The sequence below is a fragment of the Vombatus ursinus genome, unplaced genomic scaffold (assembly GCF_900497805.2).
Source record: "Vombatus ursinus unplaced genomic scaffold, bare-nosed wombat genome assembly UNPS02014778.1, whole genome shotgun sequence".
Taxonomy (NCBI): domain Eukaryota; kingdom Metazoa; phylum Chordata; class Mammalia; order Diprotodontia; family Vombatidae; genus Vombatus; species Vombatus ursinus.
The window spans coordinates 3,706,505-3,733,857 of NW_020954556.1; the positions used below are offsets into that span (position 1 = coordinate 3,706,505).

The 27,353-nt window shown below is 40.3% G+C and overlaps 1 protein-coding gene across 1 annotated transcript in view; it reads right to left on the bottom strand.

The window, feature by feature from the left end:
* The window catches only part of PSD3 (pleckstrin and Sec7 domain containing 3), a 608,877-nt gene that overhangs the window by 436,732 nt on the left and 144,792 nt on the right, over nt 1-27,353 (bottom strand). Inside the window, exon 2 of the mRNA XM_027865166.1 lies at nt 11,968-12,076. Within this exon, the coding sequence (XP_027720967.1) occupies nt 11,968-12,076 (109 nt within the window). The remainder of the gene's footprint in view (nt 1-11,967; nt 12,077-27,353) is intronic.

A 27,353-nucleotide genomic window follows, 5' to 3' on the forward strand; every position in this document is an offset into this window, starting at 1 on the left:
GATTGCAGTGGCAGCTTAAAGAAGGAAACAGAGGTGGACCTTTTAAAAAAGAGGAAAGAATTAATCCAAATGCTATGCCATTAATCTGGCTTTACTTATATTCAGTTTATGCAGTGGCTTTCCTCCAAACACTTTTCATAATTTCAGCAGAAAATCCCCTTCCCTTGCCTTTTTTAAAGAAAAGATAACAATGCTAGTAAATCAGCAGCAAGTTCAACTAGGAAGCAAGATCAAGGTAGGGGATGCAACCTTGCACTCATGGGGAAGGCTCAAATCCAATATGGTAATAAAATCATAGGTATACAATTTTCTTTCCCAGAGAAGATTTCTTAAAGAGAAATGGGGTTTGCCATGCTGTTTTCATCATTACTATTATAAATCTTACAGGTGCTGCAATGAGAAGAGTACTAGTACTGGAACGAAGAAGACCGGAGTTCAAATCCTGCCCTCAGACACTTACTAGCTGTGGGACCCTAGGCAAGTCACTTAACCGCTACTTGCCTCAGCTTTCCTCATCTGTAAAACGGGAATCATAATGGCTCCCAGGGTTGTTGTGAAGATTAAATGAGATAATATTTGAAAGGTACTTAACACAGTGCCTGGCACATATTAAGCATCATATAAATGTTAGCAATTATCATTATTATGTTGTTGTTGTTCTTTAAATGAAGAAGAAACGTTTGGAGACAGTAAAGATTCCATATAGCTGTTTTTTCCCATAATCAGTCTCTTACAACTTGGCATATGGGAATTCTTCCATTTTCATCCTGCACAAAAGAGGACCAGATGCTAACACGGTCCAGGTTTCAAAGCAGCAAAGCCAATCTAAAGTGAATCAGGACATTTGAATTATCTGAATCTGGGACTGGACTGCTGCCCTTGGGATACCAGAGGAAATCCCAGTGTCCCAGAACAGATAATGTCAGCATATTAAAAGTAAATGGAGTTCAAAGAATTCAGGAGGCAAGAAGCCACTATAGCCACATGCCCTCCCAGAAGTGTCTTACGGGAAAGAGAAGAGGGGAATGGAGGGAAGCCTCAGCTAGAGTGAAACAAAGGTCCACTTTGCTCTTTTCTTTATTAAATAAAGTTTTTTTTTTAATTAATAGAATTCTATTTCCACCCTCTCCCAGCCCACTGAAAAGAAAAAAGAAAAGAACAAACAACTTGTAACAAACATTAATAGTCAAATATGACAAATTCCCTCACTGGCCACGTTCAAAAAATATATGTCCCTTTTTTCACTCAGAATCCATCACCTCTCTGTCAGGAGGTAAATAGCATACTTCATTATCAGTGCTTTATAATCATGGACAGTCAGAGTGCTAGTCGTACTTCTTACAGCTTTCAAAGCTGACTTGACAGTGTTGTTGTTACTGGATAAATTGTTCTCCTGTTTCTGCTCTTTCAGTACACAGGGGTGTCTCATTCAGCTGATGGAGGCATGGTTGCTACTCTCCCAATAACAGCCTTTGCAGCCACTGCTATCTCCATTCACATCTATGTCTAGATGATGCTAAAAATCCCCAGTGATGCTAAAGGACCCTGGAGCCCAGGGCCCAACATGGAAACCATTTTCTATTCTCCTTATGGATCCCCCTTGACGTTTTCTCTAATCAACAATTTAGCTATCTTACGGCACTTGCTAAGAAAAAAAAATAAGAGATTTGCTTTTGGCCAAATCAAAAATTAATAGCAGAGTGGGGAATGAGATCCAAGCATGTCCCACTTTAAGAAAATCTACAGCCATAAATTATGGCTGATTAGGAACATTAGAAAAGCATTTTTTACTTTACAAAAAGGAATGCCTCAGGGTTCCTTAAAGTAGTGAATTCCCTGAGTGAAATGGAAATATTGAAGAAAGTGGAGAAAAGGAAGGAGAACCTACAAATTTACACAGACATTTTCAAGAACATACTTATTGTTTAAAGGAAGTATGATATAATGGATAGATGGGTTGGCCTGGAGTCAGGAAGACCCAATTTCAAATTCCACCTCTGATACTTACAAACTATTTGAGTTACCTAACCAGGGCAAATTACTTAACCTCTGTAGGCCTCAGGAAACTACATAGGATGTATCTGCTAAGGTACAGCTGGGTTGGGCTCTACATAGGGACTTCCCTGCTAATGAAATCACAAATCTTTCTAGAACTGAATGTGAGGCATCAGTCAGAGGCAGTGTGGTATAGGAGAAGGATCTATGAAATCAAATTAGAGGCTTGTTGTCAAGTTCTGGCTTCTTCCACTTAATGGTTCTCTAAGCCAGGACAAGTCATTTGACCCCTCCATTCCTCAGCTTCTTCATCTGTTAAATGGAGATAACACCTGCCCCGTTTACTTCATAAGGGTGTAATAAGGATCAGCCAATGAACTAGACAAAGACTCAGAATACAGTATGCTACTATAGAAACAAATTCATCAGAAACTTGATGACAAAGGCATGAGACTCCCATAATGTTTAAGCTTCAGCCTAGAATTCCGGTAACACTGTAGAGACAGCTTAGAGAAATCTGTGGCATCATCTCAGGGTGTCAGAAGCATCATCTTCTGATGATGCAATAATTGCAGACTTCAGAGTACGCCACCCCAAAACACCCGGCTCAAATTACTGGGATGGTGCCAAGTCATCAGACAGTACAAATGAGACAGGTGCCAGCTGAGGGCAGATAGCCTGAGGGGATTTTTAGTAATACAGAAATCAGAGATCAAGTTTTGGTTCTGAATGTTGAACACAGATGAAAGAATACTGACAGCAGCAGGGGAGATGAAGTTGTTTTTTTTATTTTGTTGTTGGTTTTTGTTTTTTTCTGGAGGGCAAGAAAACTTCTTAGCAGAGTGTCAGCCTTGAATTCTTGCATTTAATTTTGTAGAAAGACAGCCGGCTGAGTTACAAAGTTTTAGGAGGTCCTATGCATACCAACTCTATCCCAATGAAAAGGAAAAAGCAAAAAAAGGAAGATGCCCCAAGGATGTTTCTGAAAGAAAACAAGCACCTGGACCACCAAATCCAGCTTTATGTTCTATATACATGCATCTCCATCTACAGCTATATCTATAGTATACACTAGCAACTGCTAACAAGTCTTTCTGCCTCTGCTGTCTTCCCAAACTCCAGTCCATCGCCACAGTAGACTTTACACCTACATCAGGTTATGCCACACCTCTGCTCAAAAATCTTCATTGGCTACCTATTGACCATTAACTAAAATTCAAATTTCTTTGCCTGACATTCAGGGCCTTCTGCAAGCTGGCACAATCCTATCTTTCCATTCTTATGTCAAATACTTCCACATAACTCTATGTTGCAACCAAAACTGACCAAACTCCCCAAACTCACCTTCATGTCCTTTCTTACACTATCCTTACACCTGGGATGTCTTCCCTCTCTCTCTATGATTGCTAAATTCCTATCAATCCTTTAGCAAGGGTTCTTAACCTGGGGTCTATGAACTTTTCTTTAAAATATATTTTGAAAACTATATATCAACACAATTGGTTTCTTTTGTAATCCTAAGTATTTCATGCACTTAGAAACATTATTCTAAGAAGGGTTTGACAATCTTCAACAGATTGCCAAAGGGGTCTACCATACAAAAACTTAGGAACCCCTAGTTATAAAAGCTAATTCAAATACCTCCATTAAGCCTTCCCTAATCACTTCTAGCCAGTAATAACATTGCTCCTAGGATCTCATATACTCCATTTGTTTTGCATCTCCTGAACGCACTTATCATTTATTATTGTGTATTACAGTTATTTGTGTTTGTGTCTCATCCCTTGACCTCCCAGTTGATAGTTAAGTTCCATGAATGGAGGAATCTTTTCTAAATTTTATTATCTTCCCCAACCACCTAGCAAAATGTTCAGCACAGCACCTAGAAATTTTTTGTCTGTCAAACACAATCCAGTACACTCTGTTTAAGAAGGTATATTAGAAAAATTTCCATAAAAAATAACCCAGTTAAAATATCTCATCAGGAAAGGGATGAGAGAAGGGGAAGGAAATCCCCAGGGGCAGCCAGAATAGAAGGGGAGTTCCTGGCAGGCCAGCTGAAAAGCCTTTCTATGTGAGGGAAACATGCAAGTCAGAGATTGCCTGTGCTTAAGAAGATTCTTATGTGGCTTGGGGTCTGATTACTGACAGATTGAGGCTCAGGTGAAAGTAGTTTCTGTAACTTAATGCATCTCAGAAACCAGAATAACAGTTTAGGCCTAACAAAACCTCCCAATCTGAGCTCATAAGCAAGAGATGATTTGTGATGAAATCACAGACCAGTTCAGCAAAATCCAGCCAAATCCTAGTGGGAAGCCTGAAGCAAGCTGAGCATTTCCAACTCATGTGAGAAGGTCAGTGACAAAGACAGAAAAATGCAGGTTCTTGCAACACCTCTGAAATGCAGAAGATTAAACCTTGTACAGCAAGTGATACCTCACTTTGTCTGAAGTTCACTCATCTAGCAAGCTGCATTACCTAACAACCTAGCCAAGAATCCACAAGTAGGGGGAAGAGGGGAGCCTCTGAATAGCCCAAACGATTGTTACCCAGTCCATTCATTTAAACTCATGCAACTTTATTCATTAAGAGCCTCAGGTCCTTGCTCCTAACTCTGTCTTACTTCAGACATGAGTCTAACAAACTCCAGCATCTGTTTTCCCAAAACAGCATACTGGAAATAGCAATTTAGAGGGAGATAGGTACATCCTACTAAAAGCAGGTACACTGACAGCCAACAGCTCAACAGTGAAGGATAAGATAAACAAACCAAAAGAGGAGACACAGAAAAGCCTAGTAGACTGGGGCCATCTGATATCAGAGCACACAGCTGCTTTATTCTGAGGGCATATACTATATTGGCATCCAGTCTAGTAATAGGGGTTCTTTAGGAATGAGAATGACCTGAAGGGAAACACCCCTTAGACTTTCACACAACAGGATTTGTTTTTTCTAAAGTGAATCTCCAACCTCCTCATTCTACAAGCATTTCTTTAAACACCACCCTCTGAGGGCACTAAATTTCCTCTCACTTTCTCAAACACCTCTATCTGCTCCCCAGAGTAAATAACATCTTTATGGGAGGCAGTGTGTTGTAGTGCAAAGAATTCTGGATTCTGAGCTGGAGAAAGGCACTGGGCTTGTGGTTTCATTGGTATAGGCAACATTTGCACATGAGCAAACTCATTCTATCAATGCAATCTATTGTCTACAACCTACTGTCTTAAAGTATTGCCTAGAGCACTGGGGAGTTAAGTGACTTGTCCAGGATCACACCACTCAGTGTGTGTCAGATCTCACAGTTGAACCCAGGTCTTATTCATTTCTATTTTATTTCTCTCTAGATTGAATCAGCTGAGTGGCACAGTGGATAGAACACTGGACCTGTAATCAAGAAGACCTGAGTTCAAATACAGCCTCAGACACAGACACAGCTGTGGGGCCCAGGCAAGTTTTTAACCTCTGTCTGCCTCAGTTTCCTCATCTATAAAATGGGCATAATAAGTGCACCTACCTCCCCCAAGGTTGTTGTGAGGGTCAAATGTAAAGCACTTTGCAACCTTTAAAGTGCTATATAAATGCCAGTGATGATGATGATGATGATGTCAAAGAACCTGATTTCATTTCCTGGCATTGCTACTTACTACCTGTAAGAGGGAAGTCAATTCACTTCCCTGTGTCCTCTGTTTCCAATGAAAGGACTGGAGTACATCAATGGTTCTTAACCTAGGGGTCTGTGACCTTTATAAAGAAAGTTTTTTGAAAATTATTTCAATATAATTGGTTTCCTTTTAATCCTATGTTTTTTATGCATTTAAAAACATTATTCTGAGAAAGGGCCTATACACTTTCAAAGACTGACTGCCAGGGGACGTGGATAGAGCATCAGCCCTGAAGTCAGGAGGACCTGAGTTCAAATATGACCTCAGACCAAACACTTGACACTTATTAGCTGTGTGACCCTGGGCAAGTTACTTAACCCCAATTGCCTAAAAAAAAAATTAAATAATTAAAATAAAATAAAATAAAAGACTGACTGCCAGAGGGGTTTTGTGTCATGACACAACAGAAGGTTAAGAATTGCACGTGTAATCAAAATTGTTAACTGACAGATAATGATCCTAATACCTGCTTTAAATAGACTTTAAAATCATACTCTGGACACCTGTAAACTGTAACTAGGGGAGGGGACACCAGGGAAGGAGTTATGGCATAAAAGATTACATGGCACTGGGAGCAGGTAGATACATACATCTACTTTTATGTGGCTTCCCAGGTGCTTATGTACCTGTATCCCACCCTGTTTGTGGTACCTTCGATACACTCTCTTTGGAATAGGAGACCCGTTATCTAAGTCACTGACGGGGCTCGTCCCAACTCCACTAGCATTCCAACACGCTGTATGCACACACATACTGACTGCCTGGGTGGCCTTGGGCAAATTATTTAGGCTCATAGAGGCTGGAAGGGTGCTGGAAAACCGAGGCCTGTAAAGATGAAATGATTCGACCAAGGTCACACAAGCAGGAAGTGCAATGGGAAGTGAACCCAGGTCCCTCCAACTCCAGATCCCCCGATATTTCTACCACACCAGGAAGGAATCATAAGAGCTGCTACATCTGCAAAATAAAGACACTGAATGGCAAATACGAAGAATATAACGAAAAGCTTACAGTATGGACTCCTGCAGAATGGAAAAAATAAAAGACTATGTACACATCCTATGTAAAGGATAGAAACAAAATCTCAATAAATGCACTGAAAAATGTTCAGAAGGAGACACACAGAAACAAACAGGATGCTTTTTGTTATGACCTTGTTAAACTGAATATGAACATTTTGAAAAATGACCTGCAAACAACTTAAGTGTAGATATTCAGGGACAACCTCATTTTTCCTTTGTTCATTTGTGTATATCAGTGTTTGCTGATGGGCATTAAGGATCTTACAGAACTCCACTGAGTCTCTGCAGCATCTCCAAATAGGCAGGGAACAGTGGGCCTAGAGAAGCATCAGGAATTACCTCCTTGGGTTACATTTCCAAGAACCCAATACTCAGAAGAATCCCAGTGTCCTTAACTCAAAAGCCAGTTCCCTTCCCTTACAGTAACTGTAATTCTAATTCTGTATAATTGTATTATTGACAGTCTGATCTGTACATGAGGAAGGGGAAAAAGGGGGGGGGGGGCGGATCCCAAGGATAGCAAGCTTCAGCTTGCAGGACTAAACAAATTTTGCCAGATCCTCACTAGCTGGCAGGGTTTTGGCAGAGGAGGCTTGATCAGACAATAAAAGTTCAGGTATGGTTTTAGCCCACCTCGAAGCAATGCTTCCAAAAGTCCATGCTGCTTGAACAAGAAGCTATCACTAAGCTACTTCTAGTTGCATGTTGCCACACGACACAAGATTGTCAAGTTGAAACGGTCACAAAAGAATTGGTCAAATGAACTGGGGATGCTTAATGTGGAGAAGAAAAGACAGGGGGGTGGAGGGAGCAAGATGGCAACTGTATTCAACTCTTTCTAGAGTCCTGGAGTAGAAGAGAGAGTAGACTTACCCTATGAAGTTCCAGAAAGCAAAAATAAAATCACCAAGGAAGAGTGACTGGGAACCAACTATTCACTCAATACAAAAAGACACTTCTTAAGTCAAATGAACAAGTGCCTACTATTTTCCAAGGCGATGTGCTAAGCTCTGGGGATACAAAGAAAGGCAAAAAAAAACCAAAAAACCAGTCCCCACCCTCAAGGAGCTCACAATCTAATGAAGTAGACAACATACAAATGACTACATACAAATGAGCTACATACAAGATAAACAGGAAATAATCAAGAGGGAGGGTAAGATAAAGGAGGATAAAGATAAAGGAGGATCACGAAAGGCTTCTTGCAAAAGGCTGGACTTTAGCTGAGTAAGATATGAAGGAATTCAAGGAAGCCAAAAGGCACAGGAGACAGTGAAAATACTGGGAGTGAGGAGACGGAAGCAATGTGGAAAGAACAGGAAGGAGGCCACCATCATGTAAAAGAGTCGTCCAAAAATGAAACAGGCTCCCTCAGGGGCTAGTGAATCACATAGTAACTGAAAAAAAGCAGTAGATGACTGACCACCTGTCGGAAATGCAACAAAGAATTCATGGTTCCATGGTACTAACTGGCCTTTCTGAGGATCCTTTCTAATCCAGGGATTCCCTGCTTCAAGGAAAAACTGGGGACCTACTTCTCAGCACTGGGTCCAAGGAAAGTCAAATAATGCAACACAGTGATACCACGGGCTACCAAGAGGTTCTGCCTTCTAAACCTTTGTTTTGAATCTTCATTGAAGATAGTGTCAATACACACCAGCATGCCGCTGGCTATAAGCATGCTTTGTCATGCCGGCTGTCTATTTATTCAAGCAGTTTAAGGCACTAAGGAAAGAGGGTGGGAGCTATAGGAACAAGGCAGATCTTAACACAGCACTGAAAATGCTCTGGTGACAGGGAGTAGCAGATACTTACCGGCTGTGTTTAAAACCTTTGTTTGTTTGTCTGTTTGTTTTGTTTTTAAAGACAGGTGTGGAAAAAGGCATATCAATCACTCAAGTTCAAGTAGCAACACAGGCCTTCCTCCCTCCACCACCATTCCCTGTGTCTTCATTTCTGGCAGCCTCTTACTAACAGATGGGTATGCTATAAAGCAACTCTGAGAGCTTTCATAAGTGGGCAAGTATATGTACTCATAAATCTGTGAAATTAAGGAAAGGGTGGTTTCCAGGAGATGATCCAAATTTGCATCTGCTCCCCCTCCAGGCAGCAATGGTATGCTACAGCCCTTGTTCCATTTTCCCCATCAAGAAATAACCCTGCTTCTCAGCAATGCAAGGATCTAAGACAACTCCAAAAGACTCACGATGGAAAATGCTATCCACATCCAGAGGAAAAACTCAGGAGTCTGAATGCAGACGGAAGCATACTATTTGCTCTCCTTTTGTTTTGTTTTGTTTTGATTCTTCTTTCTCATGGTTCCTCCCATTAGTTCTAATTCTTCTTTATATTATGACTAATGTGAAAATATGTTTAATACGAATGTATAAGTAGAACCTATATCAGATTGCATGCCATCTTGGAAAGGGGGGAGGAGAGGAAGGGGAAGAAAATTTAAAACTCAAAATCTTATGGAAGTAAATGTTGAAAACTAAAAATAAATAAATTATTAAAAAAACAAAACAAAACAAAATAAAAACAAAAAAAGAAATACACTGCCTTCAAACTCTCACTCCTCCAGTCTACCCTCTACAAGATGGAATATGATCCAAGGGAAAGGATGCTGACCTTGGAGGCACAAGAAAAACCCCGCCTCCTGACTCACTCCTCCAATCTACCCTCTACTAGTCAGAATAGAGTCCAACAGAAAGGACCCTCACCGGGCAGGTAGGTGGCGCAGTGGATAGAGCACTGGCCCTGAAGTCAGGAGGACCTGAGTTCAAATATGACCTCAGACCAAACACTTGGCACTTATTAGCTGTGTGACCCTGGGCAAGTCACTTAACCCCAACTGCCTAAAAAAAAAAAAAAAAAAGGGCCCTGACCTTGGAATCCCAAGACCCATGTTCAAAACTCTTTTTCTGATACTCACTAGCTGTATCTCCCTAGGCAAATCATAGCACCTCAGAATCTCCATTTGCTTATGTCTAAAATGAGAAAAGGCATCAGACATCATCTAGGCCAAGCCCCATATTTTACAGCTGAGAATACTGAGGTTCAGCATTGGGTAAGTGGATCACCCAAAGTCACAGAAGTATTAAGTAGCAAAATAGGGACTGACAGAATTTAACCATATATCTGACTTATGTCTCACTTATGGAAAAGTAATGTCTTTGTATATAGAGTCACTATAAAAAACATGAGTTTTAAGGGAGTTTAGCAATAATATTTATATAGCCCTTTAAAATATTCACAGCTCTTTTTCTGTGTTATCCCACTTAAACATCACAGTAATGCTATTAGCTGTTATCCCCATCCTGCAGTCATCAAACCCCCAAACAGTAAAAAGTTACCAAGAATTTAACTCGCTCTGGATCTTGCTCTGTGTGTTATTTTTAAAGGGTTCATTGTGAAGTGTGTTCTCTCTGAATTGAGACACTGAGGTTAAAACTGGAAGAATCCTGAGTAAATTGTTCTCATTTTCCACTGATGCTACGAGACACACTCCTATTTAATATTTAACATAAATTTAATGTTTAATACAATGGAAGCCTATGGAGAACTGAGATTCACAACCTGCCTCCCCACCACCACCACCTTTCCAGTCCCCCTACATATTACATGATTCAATGTCATTAGCTTCCTTGCTTCCCATATCCTGACTCTGGGGGTCTCCTCAGACCTGGAATGCTCTCCCTCCTCATCTCCATCTCCTGGCTTCCCTGGCTTCCTTCAAGTCCCAGCTAAAATCCTACCACCAATAGGAAGCATTGCATGGTCCCCTTTCATTCTAGTGCCTTCCCTCTCTTAATCGTCTCCAATTTATCCTGTATACAGCTTGTTTACATCTTGTCTCCCGCATTAGACTATGGGCTCATTGAGGATAGAGACTGTCTTTTGACTTTCTTTGTATCTCCAGCACTTAGTACAGTACCTGGCACTTAGTAGGTACTTAATGAATGTTTAATGACTGACTGAACAGAAGGCTCTATGATTTAGTAAGAACAACAAAGGAAGATTTGACTTTATATATGGGAGAAAAAATAACTTCCTAACAATTAAAGCTATTCAAGAGTGGAATGTTACCACCCTGGTTGAGGCCTTCATCACCTCTCGTTGGGACTACTGTAACAGCTTTATAACTGGGTGTCCTTACCTCAAGTCTCCAATTCCAGCCAGCTGCCAAAGTGATTTTTCTAAAATACTGAAGTGATAATGTCATTCCTCGACTCAGTGAACTCCAGTGGCTTCCTATTACCTCCATAACTCAACATAAAATGCTCTCTTTGGCATTTAAAGATCTTCCTAACCCCTCCTACCAGTCCAGTCTCCTTATGTGTCCTCCCCTCCAGGTATTCTATGATTCAGCTACATTACTCTACTGGCTGTTCTTCAGAAAGGCAACTCCTTTCTCCTGATTTGGTATCTTTGCACTGGCTGTCTCCCATGTCGATGATGCTGGCTTCCTCCACATCTCAGCTCAGGAGACCTTCCTCACTCCTCCACAACCTTAGTGCCTTCTCCCTGATATTACCTTCCATCTACTCTCTATTTATTTTGTATATACCTAGTCATTTACATGTTGTCTTCCTCATTAGAAGGGGAGCTCCTTGAGGGCAGAGGCCTTCCTTCGCATCCTCAGAGCTAAACGGTGGCTGGCACATAGTAGGTGCTTAACAAATGTACTGACCAACTGGAATGGGTTGCTTCAGACAGCAGTAGTTTGTCTCACTTTTAAGGTCTTATTCATAAGCAAAAGCTAGATGACCCCACTGTTGGATCTGTCATAGAAGGAATTTTTGTTTGAACATGGATTGGAATTATAATGATTTAACAAAAGGGTGGTGCAGCGGATACAGCGCCAGTCCTGGAGTCAGGAGGACCCAAGTTCAAATGTGGCCTCTGACACTTACTAGCTGTGTGACCCTGGGCAAGTCACTTAACCCTCTCTGCCTCAGTTTCCTATTTGTAAAATGCGCTAGAGAAGGAAATGGCAGTACCTTTGCCAAGAAAACCCCCAAAAGGAGTCACAGACAGTTAAACACGAGTAATTGACTAAACAACAATAAACCAAAGACATCAATGAACACTTGTTTTTAAATAAATACCTACGTACATGCATAAATGAGGGAATGAATGAATGAATAAAGGTCAGACTGGATGACTTCTGAGGTCCCTTCTCCCTTTGAAATTTTGTGTGAAGATGGTGGTACACACCACGAGAAAGCAGGGGAACTTGCCAAAGATCCTGGTTTTGGCATCAAGGTGTGAAGACAAAGAATACTTACCAGTTTCTGGGACTTTCTCTTCTGGTCCGCCAAATAAAAATTCATACTTGGCCTTGGCAACGCTTTTGGAATGAGCTGATCTGTTGTTAACCCAAACAAATGTCTCTGCCTGCAAAATGAGAATAAAACAGAGATAAAACTTCTATTGTTTAAAAATGCATCATTCTCTAAGAAATTACTATATATGTATATATACCATATTTAAGGAAACTACTCCACAGCTAGAACATTTTTAAGGTATAGATTATGTTGCTAAGTATATTAATGTTAACATAAGTGCCCTGGGCAGAGGTCTGTGTTTTCTGTATGTTCAGGTACATCCCTTCAGCGAAACTGGGCACTGAAACGGGCCTCTCTGATGTCCCATATTACACGTCTGAGCCGAGTGAGAATTCTCTCCTTCTATCCTCTGGATAGAATTTATGCTCCACACAGCTGTCTAAAGCATGGATCTGACTAGGTCACATCCCTTTTCAATAAGCTCCAGTGACTCCCTACTTCTAAGATCAAATATAGATGACTCTTCGGCATCTAAAAACCATTATGACTTAGCCTTTTCTGATTTATTTTCATCTTATTTTTTTCCACATATTTCATATAAGGTCCAACCAAACTAGCCTTTTCACTGTTTTTTCATTTCTATTTTTTACCTATGTGCATTTACTCAGGCTACCCCAATGCCTGGAATGTACTTCCTCTTCACCCTTGCTAATTAAAATTCCTAACTTCCATTCAGGCTCCGTTCAAATACCATCTCCTACATGAAGCCTTTCATGATTTTCTAGTACCCCTCCTCAAACATGCTGGTGAGTTCTGCCCTTCAAATACCTTATATCTATTCTACATAGCTATATACATATGTGTAAATAGCTAGATTACAAGCTCCTGGAATATAATTCTTTGTGTTTCTATCCCTAATGCCTAGCATTGGAGGATCCTAAGACATGCTTGATAATTGCTACTGTGATCACTAAACACCTTCAGTCAGTCAATAAGCATTTATTAAGAGCCTACTATGTGCAGGCATCATGCTAAGTGTTGGTGATACAAAGAAAGGTAAAAGATAGTCTCTGCTTTCAGGAAGCTCAAAGTTTAATGAGGGAAACAACAAGCAAATAACTTAATGGGGGAGACAACATGCAAATAGCTATGTACAAACAGATTGTTGTCATTTATCCTCCTTTCTCAAAAAAGACCATGACAATGATGCCATGACTTGCAAGTGAATTGGATTAAAGGGAGGGAGGGCTGTGCAAGGTCACCAGACTCACTCTCTCTTCCAGAGTCATATGGGTCTAATGGCAAGATAGAGATCAGGACAACTGGAGATGGCCCCCACAAACAAGCTAAATACAGGATAAATTGTATATCAGAGGGAAAGCACTAAGATTAAGGAGGACTGGGAAAGGCTTCATTAATCTTTGAAAGATGAAAGAGGTATACTGGAAGACTGAGAATGAGCCAATGTTTTATGCTCAATGAGCCAATGATTTTCAAAAAGAGGGATTCCAGAAAGCAGAGACCAAAATATTTCTAAGTAGATGGTTTGTAAATAGTTAAAAAGGAACATGGTCATCATTACAAGCCAGTGCAAGTTCACTAAATATAAATCATGCTATTGATTAAACTCATTTCCTCTTTTTTTCAGAGTTACTACACAGGCGAATCAGGAAATTATGTATACAGAACACATCTGGATTTCAGAGGGGCATTTGGCAAAGTTAGCCACAATATCCTTACAGATACAATGGAAGAATGTGAGCAGAGATATGATTTCAGCACAGAAATGTGATTTCAGAGTTGGTTCAATAACCCATCGAAAGATGTTGATGAATTAATTGCTGTCACTCTAAAAGGTCTCTAGTGGAGGTAGACACAGTTCTTTCTTAAGCCCTGTCCTTTTAGCCTTTTTCTTTTTAAATAAGTGACTAAGATGAATCTATAACAGGCAGTGATCATATATGTTGATCACATAAAGTTAAGTTGGGGGTGAAAAAAATGAAGATCAAAAATATCTGGATACAGGGTTCTGAGCTTTTTATTGAGTCATGGAACCCTTTGGCAGGCTAGTGAAGCCTATGTACCCCTCCTCACAATGTTTTTAAGTGCATAAAGCAAAACACATAAGAATCCAATCATACTGAAATATGGCTATCAATTTTTTTTTAGTTCATTGACCCCAGATTGTTGTTGTTTAGTCATTTTTCAGTCGTGTCTGACCCTTCATGACCACATTTGGGGTTTTCTTGGCAGAGACACTGGAGTGGTTTGCCATTTCCTTCCCCAGTTCATTTTACAAAGGAGAAAATGGAGGCAAATAGGATTAAGTTGACTTGCCCAGGGTCGCTAGTGCCTGACGCTAGATTTGAATTCAGGAAGATGAATCTTGCTAATTTCAGGTTCAGCATTCTATCCATTGTGACACACACAACCTCTGAATTAGATGGACTAGAAAAATGGAACAATCTAATAAGAATAAATTTAATAGGAGTAACTGATGAGCCCTGCACTTACATTAAAAAAAGAATCAATTACACAAGTATATAATGGAAAGATGTAGTTAGATAATAATTCAGGTGAAAAAAAATCCATGAATATTAATTGAATGCAAGATTAACATAAGCCAACATGATGATATAGTTGCCTCCCCCCCAAAAAAAGTAATGCAATATCAGGCTGAATTACTAATAGCTTACATTTACATAGCCCTTTAAGTTTTACTGAGTGCTTTTTTTTACAACAACTAGCTAAGGTAGGCCATGCAGGTAAGATTATTCTCATTTCACAGATGAGGAAACTGAGACTCAACCTCGTGATAACGGTGCAGTGAAAAGTGTGATTTGGTGCAAATCCTGATTTCACCACTTAATACCTACATGAACCTCAGGAAGTCAGCCTAATTGGACCTCAGTTTCCTCATATGTAAAATGAGGGGGTTGAGACAGCCCCTAAGTCTATGATCCTATTTTTGCTGCTTTAAAAATAAAAGTTCTTTGTGGAACTATTTTGTCAACAAGCATAAACAACCTATGACCAACTGTATATGGCTGGCTTATAACTGCCAAATGACTAGAATGACTCATTGGTGTGGTTTACACTCTAAAGAGTCATAACAAAGATAACTGATCAATATTAACCAACTTACACACGCCTTCCTATGTTATAGCACACACTGATTATGGGGAGCAGGATTTTTTCTCCCTAAATCAAGGGCCATTTAAGAAGAAAGTAAAGCAAAAAGAAACCAAGAATACTATGAGGCCTGAAATTTGGTTTGTAATCACCATATACCTGTACACTGGCCTGTAATCTTGACCTGTGGGTCACAGTCAAAGTACCAGAGAGGGAAAGAGAGAAAGAGAGAGAAAGCGAGAGAGAGAGAGACAGAGAGAGACAGAGAGAGAGAGAGAGAGAGAGAGAGATCTAGGTGGGTCTAAAGACCCACACAGCCAGACAGAAAGAAGGAAAGATAGACAGACAGACAGACAGACAGATAGATGTATTTAGACAGAGATAGAGATAGATAGATAGATGATAGATAGAGAGATAGATAGATAGATAGATAGATAGATAGATAGATAGATAGATAGATAAAATGAAGAATTGGACTAACACGACCTCCTCCAAGGTCCCTTCCAGCTCTAAAAACAAGATCCTGTGAAGTTCATTATTAGCAAAATAAACTCTGTCTCCTGAAGGCCAAGAAACCTTAATTTGTCTGGAGGAGGAAGCCCACCCCACTCACCTTGCTGCTACCTAACAACACTGCTTAGAAAAAACTTTTATTACAGCGAGCTGCCCTTTGAGCCTGGGACAAAGAAAGACAAACGTATCTAATCCAGAATTTAAAAGCATAACTGAGAGAAAGCTCCTTTTTTAAGGGGGCTGGGGGAGGGTGGGTGGAGGAGGGCAAGGAGAAGTACTTTACTCATTTGAAATCTTCATGGAACACAAAAAGATGAAGAGTGCTAAGGCCCTGTAACTTAGCCTGAACCAAAGCCTCAGTGCTTTGGGTCACAGACAGCCGTAAAATCGAAGCCGAGGGCTATGGGGGTCCTATTTCACAAGCCACGCTGGAACAACACTTGATCCCAGTCCTGGAACTCCCACCCTGATCTCGTTCAATCCCATTGCTTCTTGTTCACAGGCTCACCAGGAAGATTGGCAGCTGCCAGCCTCAACTCATATGGAGGGAAGCACCCCCCTCCAAAAAAAGTCAGGGTGTCAACAGCCTGGGAACAGGCTAAGTGGCTAGCACATAGTAGGTACTTAACACTGGCTTGCTGAATTATTGCTCTGCCCTCTGTGGTTTATAAAGCTCATGATCTCATCTGATCTTCACAAAGGCCCTAGCAGACAGATAATACAGGTGCTGTTATTCCTGTTTAACAAGCTAAGAAACTGAGGCATAGAGGGATTTTTTTTTTTAATTAAAGGTAACTCATCTCTAAAATTCAGGGATACTGTGACTTTGAAGGCCTAGTACCCAGTTCTCCTAGAATCTCCTGATTCCAAGTCCAGAGCTCTTTCAGGGAGTCAGATAATACTATGCCTCACTTCTTTGCCATGTACAAGATCCTGGGGACAACTTGTCCAGGTCTGTAATTTAACCAGGGTGGAGGCCTCCTGGCATGTTAAACTCCTCTACCCAGCAACCTCTTCCTACCTTAAGAGAGCTGAATAGGACACTGAGAGGTCAGGTAATTTGCCTATGATCATACAGACAGTGCCAATCAAAGGCAAGACGAAGCTAGGTCTTCCTCATTCCAAGGCCAGCCCTGGGTAGGACATAAAGACCAGTAAGACATGGCCCCTTTGTTCATCAGTCTTTCAAGGGAAGGGGAGAATGTGAAACTGAAGAGATTGCTGAGTTGCTCTTCTCCTAGTGAACTGGCCTTTAAGGCTGGTCATAAAAGGACAAATATATCCAGTTCAGAAAGTTAAAAGCATAATTTAGGTAAAGCATGAAGCTAAATGCTAAAGGAGTTTTAATTTTAATTTCCTACCTCTTCACCCCCTCAAAAAATAAATAAAAATAAAAAGAAGTGATTCAATGTGGTATGGGAAAAAGAGCACTGGACTTGGAGTCCAAGGGTCAAGGTTCAAATCCTGACTCTGCTGCTTATCTAATATCTCTGGCCCTCAGTTCCTTTACCTTTAAAATAAAAGGGGGGGATGGGGGGAGACAGAATTTGGAATTCAAAATTTAAAAAAGAAACCCAAATGTTAAAAAATTGTTTTAACATGTATTTGGGGAAAATAAAATATTACTTAAGGAGATTGAACCAGATGACCTTTAAGGTCCCTTTTTAAGGCTCTGATCCTATGAGACTGTAGAAACATGAGATAATTAAGTACCTACAAAATGCAAGGAACTAATACTAGGTGCCAGGGATACAATGAGAAAAGGCGGGGGTGGAGTGGGGGGGGGGGACCAATAGCTTATATTCCTCCTCTAGTGGATGCAAAATTTTGGTTCATGGCAGTGGGAACTGAGAGTGATTAGACTGAAATTAAATCCCACTAACCCCATATAATTGATGGGTGACCGACCTGTCTTTGTAAAAAATCTTAACCCCATAGAAAAAAAATGTTTCAAGAAATGCTTGCATTATACTCAAGTACAAAAGGAATACTTCATGAAATAACCACACGACCAAACACGTTTAATTTCCTCATGATCCATGCAGTATACTTTTCTTTGTTCCTACTGAACACAACTTTTTACTCACCCTAGTAATTAAGAAACTTCCACTGAAAGTGGAAGTTAAGCATCACCTGGTACTTCAAGCTACCTGAGAGGAGGAGACCCAATCCTAACCTGCTAGGCAAGTCACTCCACTTATTTAGGCCTCAGTTTCCTAATTCATCAAATGAGAGTTAGAAGATCACAGAATCACAGGACTGGAGTAACAAAAACAATTCACTTCTCCTTAGAGCTAGAAGGACTAGAATTTAAGAATTCCTCAAAGGACCAAGCTGCAGCAATTGACATAGGTCCAATGCACATCTTAGAGATGGTAAGATTAAACATTTTTACATCAAAGCAAAATTATAACATATTTTTGTAATTATTTGTATTTAAGTTGTGGGAGAAATTATAGCCAATTTTAGTAAAATACTTCAAATTATTTTTAATTTTTTAAAAAATTCTTTTATCACATGACACAATGGATTGATCTGGTTCTTCTTTAAGGTCAGGTACGTAGACCAAGTAACATATCTTCATTTTGTAAATGAGAAAACTGAAGCATGGGCAGTTAGGTGTCTTGCTGTAGGAAGCAAAGGCTGGAGTCCAGATCTGATACAAGGTTCAATGCTCTTCCCACTAGACCATACCGCTTCAGAGATCACGTAGCAGTTCCTCCCACATTCTGAACAGGAATCCCTTCTATAACAGGCCCAACAAGTCATTCTGCCCCACCTTGATATGGGTCCAGTGGTATAGTACCCAGTACCTTCTGAGGTAACTCATCTTGGATGTCTGCAAAGGGCTCAGGCTGAGAGAAAAAACTGCCCTAGACAAAAGCACTATCAGCATTCTCTAATGTAATGTTCTCTTGAACATAGGGATAAATTTCAATGGGTCTTCGACCTTAGATAGGAAAAAAAATTACATCATTCAATATAACTGGTTTCCTTTGTAATTCTATGCATTTTGTTTTCTGCATTTAAATTAAATTTAAATTTCTACACAGCCACAGCTGTGAGGTCCATGACACATGGGATCCTGATCTAAGGGATCCCCCCCCTTTAAATTCTATGATGCTGTGATTCCATGCATTTGTCTTCTCTTTTAGTATAAAATGTGCATGACGGCCTGCCTACACGTATTAACAGGAAAGGAGAAGAATGTTTCTGTTGATGGGGGGAAGGGGGGGGGAGAAGTAAACTACCATCTCTCTCAACTAGTCCCGGTTCCTTTGACAGGTTAATTGGCTCCACACTTGAAAAGCCAATCACAGGGCAGAGAGGCCTCTCGGGGTGAAGGGAGCACTGGAAGGCCCTAAACTGTCTGGAAACAGGATCAGGTAAGGATGATCTCAAGAGTCCCATCTTTAGCAAGTTGCAAGTTAAAAGTAGCCTCAAAACCAAAGGAGAAAACATGAAGCCGACCCCAGGGTTGTGGAGATGACAGTAAAGAACAAGCCTCAGCTCCCTACCCAGTAATTACCCAGCCCCACTGACAGTCTGTTTTTAATTGTGTGAGTACCAGGGACAAGAACTGAATTCATAGCCCTTTTAAAAGCCCCTAGAGGCCCAGTCTCATTTTCCCACCAGCTGCTACCAGTTCACCTCTGCCCATTTCCTGAAAATGAACTCTCCAGGGACACCAAGATGGGGGCAAAGAGGGGGAGGGGTGAAAGAAGGGTTAAACGGGGAATAGGCAATATTACAATTTAAGTACTTAAGAGCTCTGCAAAACAAAGTGATATGTGAGGTCTGAAGGAGGTCTGAAGGTGGGAACCAATCTGGAAGGATCAGGAAAGCCTTCCCAAAGGAAGTGGCCATGTCATTTGGGTTTTGAAAGGACTGTTAGGAGAAAAACACACACACTCTCTCTCTCTCTCTCTCTCTCTCTCTCTCTCTCTCTCACACACACACACACACACACACACACACACACACACTGGCAGAGTTACCTAAAACTGATCTAATAATAGGAAAAGTTCATAAGGCACTGGATAGTCAAACTGTCCTCCTCACACAATTCACATTGCATCCATTATCCAACTGGATTTCTGGTTGAGGCCAAAAATTCCAACCCCTCTGGAAGGGCTACACTCACTCTGGGCAGGGTGATTAGTATAAAATATATTTGAGCTCATTCTCCCCACCCTTAAATAGCATGAGTTCTTTTGAGTGTTGTGTAAGGAGGATGGGAAGACCCAGGAGGAAACAGTCGAGTTCAACATTCACATAAACTAAAAGTGAATTACTAATATGATAAGAGAAGGGAATTGTTCACACATCTCCTGCACTTCCAGAGAACACGTGGATAAAAACTGCTATTTGTATCTGACTTGGGGTATAAAACTTTGATAGAAAAAATTTTTTTAATTTTAAATTTTTTTTCCAAAATCAGCCCCCTGTCTTTCTCATGACTATTACAAATGTCAGATCTTTGTCCCTGAGAACCCTGAGGAAGAAGTAAGAGTTCAGGGCAGGGGCCATGACTACAGTTTTTACTATTTTCCCTTTATTTATTTTTTTCCCTATCTTCTCTTCCCCTTCCCCATCCCCACCTCCAAACCTTGAAGTTCCTGCTAATTTGTAGAACTCAAATTTTCAGTTTCACTGACACAGTTAAGTTCTAGTTTTGCAAAAAAGGAATGTGGTGTGGTATGGTGTGGTGTGGTGTAGTGTGGTGTGTGTGTTTGTGTGTGTGTGTGTGAGAACACTGAAAAATCACAAATAAGTATTTTTCAGAGTAGGCAAAGGAGGGATCTTGACAACTTGTAAGAAAATTCAAAGAGGGAGAGATTACTAAGCTGAGGGGATCATGAAAGGCTTCATGGCCTTAGGTGTAACTTAAGCCATCAGGAGAAGTGATGAGTTTGGATTTAGACACATTGAACTGGTGAAGAGATAAGAAAAGGAGAGCAGGGGTAGAGGCTGGATGGAGATATATAGGTCAGGTAGGTAAAACAGGGGATAGAATGCAGGGTCTGGAGTCACGAAAACCTCAGCTCAAATCCAGCCTCAGACACTTACTAGCTGTGTGACCCTGGGCAAGTCACTTAACTTCTGTCTGCCTCAGTTTCCTCATCCATAAAATGGAGATTAACAATAGCACCTACCTCCCAAGGCTGCCAAGAGAATAAAATAACATAATATATTAGTAAGCACTTTGTAAACCTTAAAGCACTATACAAGTGCTAGCTATTATTGTATAGATTCAGTAAATAGAAGACAAATTGACAGAAAGTTTTAGGCATTATGGGCATAAAGCCAATAATTGACACCATGGAAATAGGTGAAATCTCCAAGGGACTGAGTTTAGAAAAAGCAAAGTGACAGGACAAAGTGTCCCACACTTAGAAGATGAGAGAAAGCAAAACGAACCATTGAAAGAAAATGATTAGAGAACCAGGAAAAAGCAGTGACACAAGCCGAGGCAGGAATGAAGACCAAGAAAGGTGTGGTTAACAGTGTCAGTGATCCTGCAAAAAGTTCAAGGCCAGGCCCAGATAAAAAGAGCACTGGATCTCCTAGGCCGTATTCTGTCCCTCTTGTAAGATAGCTCCTCGGGCCCTAAAATCAGTAAGCAGTCAGAATTTCAACATGATTTTACCTAGCCAATAGATAACACATTTCACTGATGCACCAATGTGTTAATAAACTGTATTCCTCTTTAGAGAGCCCTCTATGCATATAGATACAGACACTACAATAGGTTTATTTGGGAGGCCTCAAGGACACAGAAACTCTAATTTTACCAAGTTGACTCAAAACTCTCAAACCAAACTTTTGGCAAAAACCAATACTAACAGTCATTCCCTTGATGAAGCCATATTACTCTTCATCAACATCCTAATTGAAAAAGTGATAGCACTCCATGGGTGTTTCATACCCCATTAACTTGTGATAAAGCCATTCATCAAGATGGTCTGACAAGAGAGTACTGTGTACTCACAGAGATATTAATTAACCAATTTTCCACTGATAAGACACCCTCAACAGCACAGCTTAATGAAATGGCCCATGGATAACAGTCAGCAGGCCGCTAAAAGATGAGCTGGCAAGCACTGACAAGTATAGATAGTATTAACCTTATTTCTAGAGCTTCGTGAATTCTGCAATAGGAATCTTCTCTTCTAATTCATGGGAGATGAAAGACAGAGAGAGAGAGACAAAGAGACAGAGAGAGACTGTGAGATAGAGAAATTGCAGCTATTTCTTCCAGATTTTTTTTTTTTTGTAAGCTATCCATTGTCTATGCCAGTGCTTCTTAAAGAAGTGCTGATTAGGGGTCATCAGTGGAAAAAGTTTAAGAAGCCCTGGACTCTAAGCTATGTTATTTTTTACCTGTAATCCTATGATTTTAAATAAATAAATTGGCAGAGATGCCATTTACTTAAAATTGAACATTTCTAGACCTTTCACATTGTCTCGTACACTAAAAGATTACTTTAAAAATATTACTACTGGGGCAGCTAGGTGGCGCAGTAGATACTGGCCTTGGAGTCAGGAGGACCTGAGTTCAAATGTGACTCTGACACTTGATACTAGCTGTGTGACCCTGGGCAAGTCACTTAACCCCCACTGCCTCACTGAAAAGCAAAAAAATAAAAAATAAAAATAAATATTACTACTATCCACATCCAAAGAAAGAACTATGGAAATTGAATTGCTATTTTTTTTCTCTTCTATTTTGTTTCCTCTTTCTGATGGTTCCTATTGGTTTTAATTTTTACTTACAACATCATTAATGTAAAAATATGTTTAATAAGAATGTAAATGTATAGCCTAAATCAGATTGTGCACCATCTTGGGGAGGGTGGTGGGGAGGAAGGGGGAGAAAAATTTTAAACTCAAAAGCATATGGAAGTGATTATTGACAAATCAAAATAAAGTAATAAAAAATTTAAAAAATGTTACTACTAATAAAGTTACTTTTAAATCTCATACTAATGTTTCATCAGAGCGTAAACAGCTGGTGGTCAAGGGAGGAGGGTAACTCAGGTCTTAAAGTTCATGCCAAAGGAAAAGCACAAATTCTGACAGGCCCTACACCTAGCTGAAAAGATTTGGAATATGGGCCTGGCAATGAGCTCCAAGGACTGAAGATCACACAAGGTAAGCTCAAGGAGGCCTGTCACCAAAGTGTTTACCATGAGATGATAATTCTTCGATGACCACAACAATATGGTAAAATACGTCCTTGGCAATATTAAATAATTCATCTGTACCAGGCAATGGAATATGCACACAGATGAAATCATGAGTCTTTAAAAATATATTTTATTTATTTCATTAAATATTTCCCAATTACATTTAAAAAATTTTTTGACATTTATTTTTAAAAATTTTGAGTTTTCAATTCTCTTCCTCCCTACCTCCCCAACCCCTTGAGAAAGCAAGCAATGTCACTTACACATGCAAAGTCATGCAAAACACATTTCCATATTAGCCATGTTGCAAAAGAAAATATATTTAAAAAACAAGAAAAACAAAGTGAAAAAATGCTTAAATCTATACTCACGAGAGTCTTTGAATTAAAGAAGTAGTACTGTATATATTTACAAAGAGTTCAAAATTATATTCTTTAGTAAACCAGGAGGAGTAAATTCTTCTCTAAAATAAACATGCTTACCTGTATTAAAGGTACCTGTTTTAGGACATCAGAGTCTCATCTAGACAGACACCTCTTAAGAGACATCAAGTGGTACCTCCAAGTGTTTATTCTAGAACTGGCTTGTTCTAATTAAGCTTAAAAAAACTCTAGCAGTCAAGAACCCATACAGTACAGGACAAGAGAACTGAGTACCCTGCAGAGTCTTATTACTTACTCAGTAACTCAAAAGATCCCTGTTCTCAGAGCCCAGGATATTCCCACACCTGAAAATGACCACAAGCCCCCCACTTCTTAGTAGATGTTCTCTGATGGACTGCTGGGGCAATCACCACCTGGTGGTCAACTCTACACTCTGAAATTATCTTTGACTATTTCTCCCTCTCTTCCCTTATCCTGTCAATAGACAATTCTTATAGATTCTTCCCTCCTAAAGCAGATTCTGATGCTAGCTGCCCCCCAGGTCTTAGAATCTCTCCCTCCCCATCTCTGCCTCCTGGCTTTCCTGGCTTCCTTTAGATTTCAGCTAGGTCCTACCTCCTACATGAATCCTTTCCCAACCTTCCAGAATCTTAGTGCATTCCCTCTGAGACTTCCCCCAATTTATCCTGTAGATATCTTGTTTGTACCTAGCTGTTTGGCACATAATAGGCCCCTGATTAAAATTCATTAATTGACGAATTGTTTGCATGTGGCCCCCCTTTAGACTGTGAGCTCTCTGAGAGCTCTGAGGGACTGCCTTTCTCTGTGCCTTCAGCTCCCACAGGTATGTTAAGGGCTGTGAAGGGCTTCCCTGAACTTGTCTTTTGGTTGCCATATTTTCCAGAAACATTGGACCCAGTGCATACAGGAGGCCCGACATGTGTCCAGGATGAAGCTCCAGCTCCCACCTCAGATGACACAATTTGTTGTTTGCATCCCAAACTGGACTCCCTGTGTGTCCTTGGGAGTCAAGACAGGCACAGTCTATGCCAGACTGGGAAATTTGCTCCATGTGCACCTAGGCTCTGTAGATATGCAGACCTTCCTATCTTCATAGCCTAGCAGTTCCCAAGAGAAAAGAATGAGGCTTTTGCCATTGCCTTGCTCTTCCCCTTCTGGAGGGATTTTGTCCTTTTCCCAGCTTTGCTGCATCTTTCTCCCTCCCATGACATGCCCCTTCCTGGTATCTCCTCCTTCCTTTGTCATGCTGTCATAAACATGCAAACTCCTACATGACTTGTAAACTCTTTGGGTTCCACATGCATGTTCATTTCTCTTGTAATAAACCTTGTTTTCACATAAGTTTCATAATGTTGTGATTACAAGTTGACAGGAACCACCATGTTACAATCCCTGAGCACCTCATACCTGCACTGTTTCAATGGTCAACCTAACCTCCCTTCCTACAGTCTTCATCCCCTCAAATCCCACCTACACAGCTTCCATATTAATCTTCACTTGACACATGTCCTCTCTCGCTTGAGAACATCCAGGGCCGGGTAAGACCTGCCCAATCTCTCACTCTGCCCACAACAGAGCTCACATTTACAAAGCTCATTGAGTCACCTCCAGGCTGCGTCCCAGCAGGACTGTACAGAGGAGTGCTGGAAGTAGCTTTGATAGTCAGAGGAGAAGAAAATGGATAGAAATTAATAGCTTACTCTCTTTTCAAGTTACAACCAATGCCAAAACAGGAAAATATACACAGTTAATTGAAGTAAAACTAAATTTCAGGGTTTTAATGTGTATAATTTACAATGGATGATAAAGCTGCTAATTGCTACTTTTATCAATGACTGTTCTTTCATGTAGGCTTGTTTATAAGTGAAAACAACACAGCTGGTCATAAAATTTCCATGTGCTCTACCTAATTAACAGGAGCAAAGAAGAGGCATGGCCCTTACCTTTTTTTCTCCCTATGACTAAATCTTATTTTACTAAGCTCTGTAAGAGCTAGAGTTCTATGTTTCTTGGTGTCCATTTCATTTAGTAATGTGTACAGGAAAGTACTAAGACAGTACAGCTTTAAGACCAGAGCCTGGCCTTAAAACCAGGAAGATCTGGGTTCAGGTCCCCTCTCTAACATACATTGCCGTAGGATCCTGGACAAGTCACCTAACCTCTTATTGCTCTAAGACAGTAACTCAAATAGAAATGGGGAAACATTAAACCATATTTAAGGATTCCCACAGGCCACATATTAGCAGTTTATAAAATGAAATATTACCTATGTTTTATCATATTTTTATTTATTTTGTTGAATGTTTCCCAAATACTATTTTAATCTGGTTCAGGATATACTTGGTAGTGTTACGGGCCTCTTGTGTGTTTGACATCTCTGTTCTAAGAAATTCTCTAAGACTATCAGTTGCAGGGAATATACCAACATACCTGGACAGATATACCAAATGTACCTAATATTTATATAGGTATATACGTGCATGTACCTAATACAGGTATATTATATTAAATATCCCAATACTAAATAAACCTAAAGCCCAGTCCATATTACTATCCTTCTCCTTGTATTAGGGAAAGGCACTCCTCACACAGGAACTCCCTCTGCCAACACAGGTGGCAAGCCCTCCCAGGGTTTAACAGACAAATCCTAGGGAGTTGCCTGGGGCACACCAAGGTTAAGGGATTCTCCAGGAACACAAATCTAGTGTCAGAGATGATGGAATCTAAATCCAGGTCTTCCTGGCTCCAAGTCCAGCATGCTGCCTCACTATCCAAGCTGCCTCTATTAGCATGAGACCAGCATTCTGAAAATGTTACCCAATAAAAAACAACAGTGATCAGCAATCACGCACATGACGGTATAAAGCACGAGGTCTTTGATGTCTTCCTGGAATTGATATGCAGAGTTGTTGAGCAAACTTGTCTCAGTCGGTCTCTTTCAAGAAATCTTTTAAGATTTTTTAACTGTGCATGGGAGACAACGTGGGAAGAAAGTCTTTTAAGCACTGCTCTGGCCTAGCTCAGTACGGTTTCTACCCTGATCAAACTCAAGATGCTCATAAAACTGATCCACTCTGCAGGGATATTTATCATCAAGGATCCCCTTGCTGTGATGAGATACACAAATTCCTCCTTATTGATTCCTACTTTTCGTATCACTCTAATAAAGTATCTTTGCTGCTACATCGTGGTTCTCATTGTGATGGCACTCCCCAAGATCCCCAAACTTAGCAACAATAAGCAATCAAGGAAAAGAAAGGGATATGAGCTCAAGGAACATTACCAGAAAAGCAGAAGCTTACAAAGAAAACGTGAATAAATAAAACTCAAAGAGATCTCAGTCACAGTGGAGGGATCTGGATGGAGTTCAGTAATAGGTAGAACAAATTCTATCTCATTCCATTAAGCTCTATTTTTGCAAGTCACCGACAAATGAACAACCAACAAATAATATAAGGGCATCTTCTGAATTTTCTCCAGTTACTGTAACAGAGAGAGAGTGCTCTTAAAAAAAGAAATGTGGCCCAGTTAGGTGAACCTGAATCAGTCTCTGATTTCTGGGTCTCTTCCAACAGTCTCTCACTCCCCACATTGTTAAATGAAAACAGTGAAGTTTCCAAGTTCTCCTGAGACCTCCTATCAGGATGTCCCTGTCTCCCACATGCACCATGAAATCACCAAATTGATCCTAGGCTAGTAGACAGGACTACACTAAACATGTCACTTGTATGGTCACAGGGCTAAGGTATGAAGAGTATGAAGCAGCCCCGATCTTAGATGGTTTAAAAGGATTCCTCCATTTGAATGGATTCCATCTGGATCCTCAAGCACAGGAGTCAATGTGTTCTTTTTAAGGTGGCATTATTAGAAAAGGTTACATGGACCTCAAGGCTTGACGGATGGGAAAAATTTACATGGGACCTCCAAAGGAATTCTTTATAGGAGAAATATAGATGTAAAAGCATAGTAGGAACAATTATGCTATGTGCAGGGGACAGGGAGAAAAATGACCTGCCTGGAACAGAAAGGTATGAAGGGTATGTACTAGGAAGACTGAAAGCACATAGTGCAGTGCCTTACACACTGGCTTGTGATTTTATTGGGTAGGGAATTTCCAATGAGGAGATTTTTTCCACCAGAGCTGGTC